Below are 12,510 nucleotides of genomic sequence, written 5' to 3'. Positions count from 1 at the left end.
GCACAGCATAGTGTGCACAGCATAGTGTGCACAGCATAGTGTGCACAGCATAGTGTGTACAGCATAGTGTGCACAGCATAGTGTGTACAGCATAGTGTGTACAGCATAGTGTGCACAGCATAGTGTGTACAGCATAGTGTGCACAGCATAGTGTGCACAGCATAGTGTGCACAGCATAGTGTGTACAGCATAGTGTGCACAGCATAGTGTGTACAGCATAGTGCACAGCATAGTGTGTACAACATAGTGTGCACAGCATAGTGTGTACAGCATAGTGTGCACAGCATAGTGTGTACAGCATAGTGTGCACAGCATAGTGTGTACAGCATAGTGTGCACAGCATAGTGTGTACAGCATAGTGTGCACAGCATAGTGTGTACAGCATAGTGTGCACAGCATAGTGTGTACAGCATAGTGTGCACAGCATAGTGTGCACAGCATAGTGTGCACAGCATAGTGTGTACAGCATAGTGTGCACAGCATAGTGTGTACAGCAGTGTGCACAGCATAGTGTGTACAGCATAGTGTGCACAGCATAGTGTGTACAGCATAGTGTGCACAGCATAGTGTGCACAGCATAGTGTGCACAGCATAGTGTGTACAGCATAGTGTGTACAGCATAGTGTGTACAGCATAGTGTGCACAGCATAGTGTGCACAGCATAGTGTGTACAGCATAGTGTGCACAGCATAGTGTGTACAGCATAGTGTGCACAGCATAGTGTGTACAGCATAGTGTGCACAGCATAGTGTGCACAGCATAGTGTGTACAGCATAGTGTACACAGCATAGTGTGTACAGCAGTGTGCACAGCATAGTGTGCACAGCATAGTGTACTCACCTATTTGTGGTTGCAGGGGTCGATTCACAGCTCCTGGCCCCGCCTCTTTGCTGATGTGTGTACAGCAGTGTGCACAGCATAGTGTGCACAGCATAGTATGCAAAACACAGTATGAACAGCATAGTGTGCACAGCATAACATGCACAGCATAGTATGCACAGCATAGTATGCAAAACACAGTATGAACAGCATAGTGTACACAGCATAGTGTGCACAGCATAACATGCACAGCATAGTATGCACAGCATAGTATGCAAAACAGTATGAACAGCATAGTGTGCACAGCATAGTATGCAAAACAGTATGAACAGCATAACATGCACAGCATAGTATGCACAGCATAGTATGCAAAACACAGTATGAACAGCATAGTGTACACAGCATAGTGTGCACAGCATAACATGCACAGCATAGTATGCAAAACAGTATGAACAGCATAGTGTGCACAGCATAGTGTGCACAGCATAGTATGCACAACACAGTATGAACAGCATAGTGTGCACAGCATAGTGTGCACAGCATAACATGCACAGCATAGTATGCAAAACACAGTATGAACAGCATAGTGTGCACAGCATAGTGTGCACAGCATAGTGTGCACAGCATAACATGCACAGCATAGTATGCAAAACACAGTATGAACAGCATAGTGTACACAGCATAGTGTGCACAACAATAGTATGCTCTGGAGTCGACGTCGTCGAGGGTCTCGCCCGCTTCAAGATGGGCGCATATAAATACATGCAGGAGATTTACAGGAAGAAGCAGAGTGATGTTATGCGCTTCTTATTGCGCGTCGTGCCTGGCAGTATCGGCACTTAAACAAGCTACACCGTGCTCCCAGACCCTCTCGTCCTGAGAAGGCCCGTAGGCTTGGCTACAAGGCTAAAACTGGCTATGTGATTTATCGCATTCGTGTTCGTCGTGGTGGTCGCAAGCTCCCAGTGCCCAAGGGTGCCACATATGGTAAGCCCAAGAGCCATGGTGTGAATCAGCTGAAGCCAACCCGCAACTTGCAGTTTCTAGCTGAGGAACGAACTGGGCGAAGACTTGGTGGTCTGTGTGTGCTGAACAGCTACTGGGTTGCCCAAGACTCTACATTCAAATATTTTGAAGTGATTTTGGTTGACACTCGTCATAATTCCATTCGGAAGGATGCTTCAAAGAACTGGTTGTGCAAGTCTACACAAAAGCACAGAGAAATGCGTGGAAAGACTTCGGCAGGCCGCAAGCACCGTGGTCTGGGACGTGGTTACCGCTACTCTCAGACGAAGGGAGGATCACGTCGTGCTGCCTGGTTGAGGCGCAATACTTTGTCTTGACGCAGAAAGCGTTAATTATTTTGGATTATAAGAGAAATAAAGAAAAAATCGAAAAAAAAAAAATAGTATGCACAGCATAGCATGCACAGCATAGTATGCAAAACACAGTATGAACAGCATTGTGTGCACAGCATAGTATACACAGCATAGCATGCACAGCAGTATACACAACATAGCATGCACAGCATATTGTGCACAGCATAGCATGCACAGCATAGTGTGCACAGCACATCATGCACAGCATAGTATGCACAGCATATTGTGCACAGCATAGCATGCACAGCAGTGCACACAGCACATCATGCACAGCATAGTGTGCACAGCACATCATGCACAGCATAGCATGCACAGCATAGTGTGCACAGCATAACATGCACAGCATAGTGTGCACAGCACATCATGCACAGCATAGTGTGCACAGCACATCATGCACAGCATAGTATGCACAGCATATTATGCACAGCATAGCATGCACAGCATAGTGTGCACAGCATAGAATGCACAGCATAGTGTGCACAGCACATCATGCACAACATAATCTGCATAGCATAACATACACAGCATAGTTTGCACAGCACAGTATAATATACACAGCATAGTCTGCAGAGCATGCATGGCATATCATGTACAACATAGTATTCAAAGCATAGTATACACAGCAGAGCATGCACAGCATAGCATATAAAGCATAGATTACACAATATAGCATGCATGGCACAGTATGCACAGCATGGTATGCACTGCGTAGTATTCACAGCTCAAGATATTTATTTATTGAGGAATCGTAGTGGTAACAGCAGTGGTAAACACAGTAACAGCATCAGTAGTGGTAACAGTAGGGGGAACAGCAGGGGTATCAGTAGTGGGAACAGCAGGGGTATCAGTAGTGGTAACAGCAGGAATATCAGAAGTGGTAACAGCAGGAATATCAGTAGTGGTAACAGCAGGAATATCAGTAGTGGTAACAGCAGGGGTATCAGTGGTAACAGCAGGAATATCAGTAGTGGTAACAGCAGGGGTATCAGTAGTGGTAACAGTAGGGATATCAGTAGTGGGAACAGCAGGGTTATCAGTAGGGGTATCAGTAGTGGTAACAGTAGGGGTATCAGTAGTGGTAACAGTAGGAGTATCACTAGTGAGAACAGCAGGGCATCAGTAGTGGGAACAGTAGGGGTATCAGTAGTGGGAACAGTAAGGGTATCAGTAGTGGGAACAGCAGGGATATCAGTAGTGGTAACAGCAGGGGTATCAGTGGTAACAGCAGGAATATCAGTAGCAGTAACAGCAGGGGTATCAGTAGTTGTAACAGCAGGGGTATCAGTAGTGGTAACAGAAGGGGTATCAGTAGTGGTAACAGCAGGGGTATCAGTAGCAGTAACAGAAGGGGTATCAGTAGTGGTAACAGCAGGGGTATCAGTAGTGGTAACAACAGGGATATCAGTAGTGGTAACAGTAGGGGTATCAGTAGTGGTAACAGCAGGGATATCAGTAGTGGTAACAGCAGGGTTATCAGTAGTGGGAACAGCACGGAAATTAGTGGTAACAGCAGGGATATCAGTAGTGGTAACATCAGGGGTGTCAGTAGTGGAAATAGCAGGGGTATCAGTAGTGGTAACAGAAGGGGTATCAGTAGTGATAACAGCAGGGGTATCAGTAGTGGTAACAGAAGGGGTATCAGTAGTGGTAACAGCAGGGGGTATCAGTAGTGGTAACAGGAGGGATATCAGTAGTGGTAACAGCAGGGGTATCAGTAGGGGGAACAGCAGGGATATTAGTGGTAACAGCGGGGATATCAGTAGCGGTAACATCAGAGGTATCAGTAATGGGAACAGCAGGGGTATCAGTAGTGATAACAGCAGGGGTATCAGTTGTGGGAACAGCAAGGATATCAGTAGTGGTAACAGCAGGGGTATCAGTAGTGGTAACAGCAGAGGTATCAGTAGTGGGAACAGTAGGGATATCAGTGGTAACAGCAGGGAAATCATTAGTGGTAACGGCAGGGGTATCGGTAGTGGTAACATCAGGGGTATCAGTAGTGGGAAGAGAAGAGGTATCAGTAGTGGAAAGAGCAGGGGTATCAGTAGTGGGAACAGCAGGGGTATCAGTAGTGGGAACAGCAGTAGATTAGACTTGTGATCCAATTTCCTGAATCGAATCTGAATGCCTTCCATACCCCCAAGTGACCCCTACGGGTTTAGCACTCCCACCACGAATGTAATAATAACAATTACAGGAGTAGTATGAGCATTGGTAGTAGTATTGGTATCTGTAGTGGTAACAGCACTGGCATCAGTAGTGGTAACAGTAGTGGCATCAGTAGTAGTAACAATAGTGGCATCAGTAGTGGTAACAGTAGTGGCATCAGTAGTAGTAACAATAGTGGCATCAGTAGTGGTAACAGTAGTGGCATCAGTAGTAGTAACAATAGTGGCATCAGTAGTGGTAACAGTAGTGGCATCAGTAGTAGTAACAATAGTGGCATCAGTAGTGGTAACAGTAGTGGCATCAGTAGTAGTAACAATAGTGGCATCAGTAGTGGTAACAGTAGTGGCATCAGTAGTAGTAACAATAGTGGCATCAGTAGTGGTAACAGTAGTGGCATCAGTAGTAGTAACAGCAGTGGTAACAACACTGGCATCAGTAGTGGTAACAGTAGTGATAGTAGTGGTAACAGTAGTCATAAAATTAGTGGTGACAACAGTGGTAACAGTAACAATGACAGTAGTGATAATCATAGTATCACATCATTATTATTATTACAATCAAAACTAAACAAGAATCATACAGCACAGTAGTAGTATCACAAAGATTCAACAACATGGATAAATTAATGCTCAAAACAACTTAACTCTATACATATGGATGCCAATTATTACTGACTCAAGAAATCGTAATGACACGATTGCAAACAAACCATACCCCCGGCCGGGATTGAACCCGCGGTCATAGAGTCTCAAAACTCCAGCCCGTGGCTAACGCGATGGGCTGGAGTTTTGAGACTCTATGACCGCGGGTTCAATCCCGGCCGGGGGTATGGTTTGGTATGCCAATTATTATTATTCTTACCCTTAGGGGATCATACAACACCAAGGGGAGTACAGGTCTAATTCCTTAGATCAAGAGCCCCTCACTGACATCAAGGAATTACCCTTGAGGGGGTTATGGATGTTAAACATCCACATCTTGTTAGCATAGCTAACAACTATATACTCTGCAGCTTGCACCTCAGTGGTTATTATTGCTCCCATGTCTAAGCTCAAGGCTCTTATAAATGGTATTCTCCTTGTACCCTACCACCATAACTAACACCCGAGCCAGCCACTCATGTAACCCATCCAGTTTTCCATAAATTCACTCCAGGGAATGCTGGGTCTGTCTTTCCTTAGGCCTGACGGGGATTATCAGCCACCACCTTCTGAAACAACACTTTCTAAGCTGGGAGAATGTCATGCAAAAACGAACTTGACCTATTGTTTCTTTGGGGAGATGCACGACCTTACATGCCCTGCCAAATGCGTCCCATCACACAAGAGGTATATTATTATTATAATCAAAACCGGTTATTTTTATATAGTCCGACTTGAGTCCTGGAAATGGGAAGTACAATGCCTGCACTCTAAAGGAGGGGTTTGGGATATTAGCAGTTTGGAGGGATATGTTGTGTATCTTTATACTTATATGTTTCTAAACTGTTGTGTTCTGAGCACCTCTGCAAAAACAGTGATTATGTGTGAGTGAGGTAAAAAGTGTTGAATGATGATGAAAGCATTTTCTTTTTGGGGATTTTCTTTCTTTTCGGGTCACCCTGCCTTGGTGGGAGACGGCTGACTTGTTAAAAAAAAAAAAAAATCAAAACCAAGCAGTAAACCCACTAGGGTCATACAAACAAGAGGTATAAAGACTCAACTGGGGCTCCAATATCCTTTAATCAAATCTCACACAAATCCCGACCTTTATCTTGGTTTTGCCAGACATCATCACCCTTGACAACTAGGAATTTTTGTACGAACTTTTATTAAAGCAGGAAGCACTTAACCCACAGGGGTTGTATAGGGCCTGGAGAATGGAAGGCATTCGCATTCAGTCCAAGGAAGGGGAGGCTAAATTCATTCTGTAGAACAAGTGCCCCCCCACCATAAATATCAAGGTACCTTCCTAGAAGGATTGATCCAAGGAAGGAGGGTCCAGTACCTTAAAGAGCTCTTCACCAACATAAAGTACTTCATCTTGAAGGACGAAGGTGAGGTGTACAGTCCCTGTACTGTACCTGTACTGTACCTGTACTGTACCTGTACTGTACCTGTACTACAGGTATTGGATCTCAGTGGTTTATTTAAGCTGTGATGTTCATACACATCTGGAAAGACAGCTTGGGAATGGGTGATGGTGAATGTGTTTTCCTTCTTTGACTGTAATTCTGAAACCATTTTTATAAGAAAATTCTTGTGAAGCTGGCTGGGGGAAAATGCCAATGAGCATTCATATAATAGGTGATATTTTATTCAGTTATTAATACAAAGTTACAGTGATTTATATTCATTCACACGTGTCTCAATTTATATATTATATTTAATGTCAGCCAAGTCACAAGTAACTAATAGAAAGAGCCATTTTGATTATCAACAGCCAATAGGTAAAATAACTAATGAGTCGTATTTTGGCACACATAACATTAAAATACCATGATCATATGTACAATTAAATGTAATCTTAATATTGACTGAATTACAGTATATTACAACATATAATACATAGAATTAAATGAGGACATGTCATTTCTAAAAACTACAAGGCAAGTTTGTCATTAATGACACAGTCATTTCATGTAGCAAAAATATTTGTTGAAAAATAGAGGTTCAGTAGCTTGTTACACACTGATATTAAAATGTGAAGTGGATTAGTTACCCATATATTCCCAGTCCCTACATTACTTCTTTGGTTTACAGTTAGCTAGTTGGGTTACAAGTAAGAAACCTATTGCTCGTTTTTATGGACCGTCAGACACAAACACAGGACATCTGCTATACACAAGGAACAGGGGAGACTTATCATCAAATGTTGCACTATTGAAAATGATACAGGCTATTATTAAGTAATGGTCAACTTAAATGAAAGGGAATTAAACTGTATATTGCTCCATTACAGAGTTCATTTCAGAACAGAAGGCTTTTAATGCAACTCGTACTTCATATATTGTTGCACAAACACATATTTTGGGTGACTAAGAGCTATTCGCAAGTCTTTCCTTTGCCAACTCCAAATAACTTAGATCTGCATTCTCATCTCAGTGACATTTCTTAACAATACCTCTGTATGAATCAACCACATTTCCAGATTGTTTTATTCAATCTGGGGAAAGCCCCACCAACCTGATAAGCCACTGAGGAGCTCTATTACAGTTCCGTTCATCATTCCAGATGCTAAACAGACTCTGGCTAATAACAAATGTAGGGTTATGGTGACTTAAGCTTCTATGTAGAGAAAATAATGACTGATGCTGGGTGTCTTGCAAGGAATGTGGCAAGTTTAAAGCTATATGCATTGGTAATGTTTTGAGGAGAACTACTGGTAGCTAAGACATGAATTCTCAGTCACTACTTGAGTACTATGAGATAACCTACAGCAGTGGTTTCCAAATTCTGTCTACAGTGTCTCTCCCAAGAATATGCATCATGTGTAATCTCACCTTTACACTAGTCCCTCGACCAACATTTTGTCTCCATCCAACAAATTGTCCAAAAATAGTTTCATTCTAAAACTGGAGGTTCAAATGCTTGATGCAGTAGATTGTTCAACTACAAAAATTGTACCAGTACATATTTACCTCTCAAGATGGGCTACACGCAATTCCCTCCTGTCGTAGCTCTCATGTTTGCAACAAGATTTTAAAACTAAATTTCAGGTGACAAATAGGCCTGAGCTACATTCTTGTGAAGTCATAAATATTTGCAAAGCAAAAGCATTTTCAAGCAGTGTCTAAGTATTCAGGCCAAAGCCCAAGTCTGGGTTTGTACTGATACATGAAGGAGTTCTTAAAAAAGTTTTTTAATTGACTAAATATGACGCTTCATCACTTCTACAAAAAATATAATTTTGTTTCACTGACTTACAGTCAAGTACATTAACATTCATTATAAAGTTAAAAAACTTTAGTCATACCACATTTACCTACTAATCAATCCTTAATATTTATATGTAATTAAGGAACATGGAATATGGGACAATTTTGCCCTTTTCACCACAAGACAAAAGTGAATTTATTCCTATTATAAATTTCATGAAGTTTCGACATGTGTCAATAAATTATGAGTAAGAAAAAAATATACAGTCTGCTAGGGCCATAGGCCTAGCACCAAATTAATTTGGTGGTGATGCAGCTTGGGAACCACCCGAGGCACGAACAACAGGAGGGCACAAGAATGCAAGGCTTGAGGGAAAGACTTGGAGGGGTCTCTGTTTTACTTATCTCTCGTATTTTTCAGGAACCAATGTTGGGATATTTGGTGTGACAATATTCTCGTTAAAACATAATGTGTGACGTAACAGAATGTACTATCTAATGATTTCAAATTAATAGCAAAATTTTTCTCCATTACAGAAAATATCCTTCAGACAGGCACACATTACTTCAAGCTCGTACATCGTCCACAAACCCAGCTGAGAGATGTTTGAAGCACTACTATGGGTTAAGCACTGATAACTGGACAAAGTTTTTCATTATGTTTTAATATATCTGAGAACAACAGCTGACTAAGTCAGCATTATAATACGTACTAACTCGGGGTGTGAGCGTTTATGAACCAAATATTCACACCATTTTTCAGCATAATGACCGAGGGTTCTAGACAACGCGAGATTGATTACAGTTCTGAAACTATATTTTTTTTTATATTGCTCATGTTATTGCAATTAGCCTATTTACATTATTTTTTTTTTCCCACTGTCCCACCTGTTGGTACTGTAATTTATTTTTAAAAGAGTTATATAGATGGCAAATTTTGACTAGCCAGCCATCTTTATATAAACAAAAGGAAGAGATAGCAAATTTTTTGGCAAAATGACAACAGAAATTAAAGTTTAAATTCCTAAATGTACAATATAAATACAGTATGATAAATATTTTAATATAATTTTTCATTAATTTCTCACCCTGGCTTGTGTTAGGTGCTTCGGCGATTCCAATATTTTAATGGAAAAATTTGCAATAATCAAATACAGTACTGTATTCTATTAATAACTTTTTAAACAATTAGCAGAATAATGTATCATGAATGTACGTGTTTGAACTATGATACTGGTATATATTACAAGTGTTTTATTTTCAGTTATGACAAATATTCTTTTTTCACATAAAGTACAACTAAGTGTTCATTACTATAAATGTCATTATAGCATAAATCACTTTCATTATTAAAAACTATGGGGGCCACTATGTTCACTTGGTGCTATACTCTATTAAAATATCCAAGAATTAGTAGACAATTCAACCTTCAGCATGAAAGTAATTTCCCCTCTCTCTCCTTTCCTTCGTGTTTTTTTTTTTTTTCACCTTTCTTCCCTCCTCCTCTTCCTCTTTTCCCCATGTTATTACAATTATTTTATTACTTTATAATTACATATTACAAGTAAATAAATATAATGATTCTTATTTGCCGTACGCTGAACTGCGCTAAATGATACTGCCATTTTCACTGAGTGCGCTCACAACAAAAAGTAACCTGGTGAGCAGTCACAAGCACCTAAGACAAGCTCTAACACACAGTATTTATCAATGAACCACAAAAATTGTATAAAATAATAAAGATGGAAAATGTGCAACCAAAATATAAACAATGGCCCATCCATAGTGCTGTAATATCACTGATTTAACAATAAATAACATGCTTCACTGAATGTTAAATGTACATGTTAAATGGTAATATAACAAAGCAAAGGGATACAGTACAGAAGTAATAAATTAATAAAATGTTATGGCAAAGCTCTCCCTTCAGTTACCTACATTAACAATACACTGCCAAATAGTGTAATAACCAATGCAAAACTGATTTAGTATTGAACAGGTACTCCTTCCAAGACATTTTAGGTAAGCTTTATCTGTTAATGGTTATCTTAACTTTCAACCCATGACACTGAAATTTAATAGCCTACCCAGAGAGGGTTAGAGCACCATTAATTTACATGGTGTGCAGAGCCAAGCATAGTTGACATCCTACATAAATGTGGGGCATGGCTTGTATTGCATGTTTTTAGCTATTCTCTGTCAAGGTTTGGAAGGCAGTCAAGAACTGCACTATACCATGTAGGGCTACATCAAAAATGGCTAAAAATTCTCTCTCATAACCCTGTGCAGTATTACCAAAATCCTTCCCCAGATATCCCCAACAAAGTATACTTCAAGTTCCCATTACAGTAGCATGAAACAATTGTCATCATATTTCTCTTTTACAACATTAATAACTCATTCATGACGATTATATAAAGATGAAGACATAAACATTGTTTTAATTGGAAAAAATATAAGTTATGATACTTGTACGTACAATACATGAAATAAATTCAAGCCTCATAGATAGTCAACCAACAAAACTTTACAAGTGGTTACAATACAACTGTAAACCACACAGGCCTCTAAAGGTTCACTTGTGCATTTTTCTGACACTGGACGCTAACGTTACAGCTAGTGAGGCTTATTACTGTCTTTTGTCAACCTGCAAGAGCATAACTTTGCTTGTTGAACACTACTAGCGTGTGCGCCTTAGGACTGGGTTACGGAGCACAAGTGCTGACTCGGCTGAGACAATTGGGAGTTCATTATCACGATGGTAGATTATCAGGTGACTCACACTATCAAATGTGCGTGATTTTGTCCGAACCTGCAAAAATATGCAAATTATTATTTATAGCAGAATACAAAATGGGTATTTAGCTATATGGTATTGTTACAAGTTATATTACATACAACATAAAGCAATTAAACACACACAAGCCTTCAAATTCATTCATATCCTGATAATGACTGACTAAAACATGATTCATAATTACAATGCAGGTGTACCTTATGTATTTCTCAATACATGTATGGTATATAAAAATATAATAAATTTTAAGATTATCCAGGATGTATGTACCACCCGCATATATCAAGAAATTCCTCAATTCTGATACTTCTCACCCAACACTGTGATCCAAGAGAAAACGTTCACTCTTGAGTTGTCCCCTCAAAGATCACAGATGTTACATTTCACTGCTCACACACACACCTCCCCATCTTATACTAAAATGTAGACACTGTACTTCCCAGCTTCTAAAATCAGAATCTAGCTTATCAGTTTATTCAAATTTCTTTATACGTATTACATTGCTCGTACTCCAACAACACAGCAAATACTACATGGATAATTTCACTGTCTGGCCTCTCATGGTAACATATACCTAAAAACAATTTTATAGGACACTGCCTTCTAATCTTATTTACACCTCACTACCATCTTCCATGCAACCCAGACTTATATCTCTTTACCAACCTATCTTGCTCCAGTATTTCTGCAAGATCAAAATATCTCAACAGCACTTTCATGCATACATCTTGTATAGATTCACTGTTTTTGTAATGGTAACTGTTTAAATTGTTTTTCATTAACAATTAATTAAAATACTCACTACTCCTTCTGGGTCAACCAGTAGCAAATGTTTTTTTGTGTTATTCTGCATCCCAGTCAAGACATATTGACCAGCAGTCCCTTGAGACTCGCGCACTAAGAAATCTCCATCCTGAAAAAAAATATTCTGTATTAATGTACATAAAAAAAAATTAATATTTGACAAGGGAATAAATTCCCAAGGACCCCATAAATGCTACATCCCAGAAGGTACTCATGTTCTAAAAAAAAAAGACTAAATTGAATATTCCAATACAGTGGACCCCTGCCTTATGATGGCATCGCGTTACATTAAATCCACCATACGATACATTTGAATGCAAAAATTTTGCCTCGCCTCACGCGATTCGTCCGGGATGTGTCCCACACGTGGCCTCAGCTGCCCCGTGAGTGCCAGTGTTTACAAGCCAGCCAGTGCGGTCGCATCCACGCATACATTCGGTACATTTCATATTATCACAGTGTTTTTAGTGATTGTAGCTGTAAAATAAGTCACCATAGGCCCCAAGAAAGCTTCTAGTGCCAACCCTGCAGTAAAAAGGGCGATAATTACTATGGAAATGAAGAAAGAGATAATTGCTAAGTACGAAAGTGGAGTGCGCATCTCGGAGCTGGCCAGGTTGTATACCAAACCCCAATTAACCATCGCTACTATCGTGGCCAACAAAATGGCAATCAAGGAATCTGTT

General features: G+C 40.1%; 2 protein-coding genes across 3 annotated transcripts in view; one reads left to right on the top strand and one right to left on the bottom strand.

Moving 5' to 3' along the window:
* The first annotated feature begins 1,536 nt into the window (after positions 1–1,536).
* LOC128691798 (large ribosomal subunit protein eL15-like) lies at positions 1,537–2,225 on the top strand. The gene is given in 2 exon segments (XM_053780712.2): positions 1,537–1,633; positions 1,636–2,225. Coding segments are annotated over 2 exon segments (597 nt in total). The 5' UTR covers positions 1,537–1,563; the 3' UTR covers positions 2,163–2,225.
* A 4,421-nt stretch (positions 2,226–6,646) lies between these two features.
* Positions 6,647–12,510, bottom strand: part of Shc (SHC-adaptor protein) — a 281,183-nt gene continuing 275,319 nt past the window's right edge. For both annotated transcript variants that reach the window (XM_070100988.1, XM_070100987.1), the window contains exons 9-10: positions 11,823–11,933; positions 6,647–11,035 (exon numbers count right to left, since the gene is read on the bottom strand). In XM_070100988.1, the coding sequence (XP_069957089.1) occupies positions 10,904–11,035; positions 11,823–11,933 (243 nt within the window). In that variant the 3' untranslated portion in view covers positions 6,647–10,903. The remainder of the gene's footprint in view (positions 11,036–11,822; positions 11,934–12,510) is intronic.

This window comes from Cherax quadricarinatus, chromosome 75 (assembly GCF_038502225.1).
Source record: "Cherax quadricarinatus isolate ZL_2023a chromosome 75, ASM3850222v1, whole genome shotgun sequence".
In the NCBI taxonomy this organism is placed as follows: domain Eukaryota; kingdom Metazoa; phylum Arthropoda; class Malacostraca; order Decapoda; family Parastacidae; genus Cherax; species Cherax quadricarinatus.
Note: the sequence above shows the minus strand (reverse complement) of the source record. Positions and strands in the feature narration are given on the sequence as shown.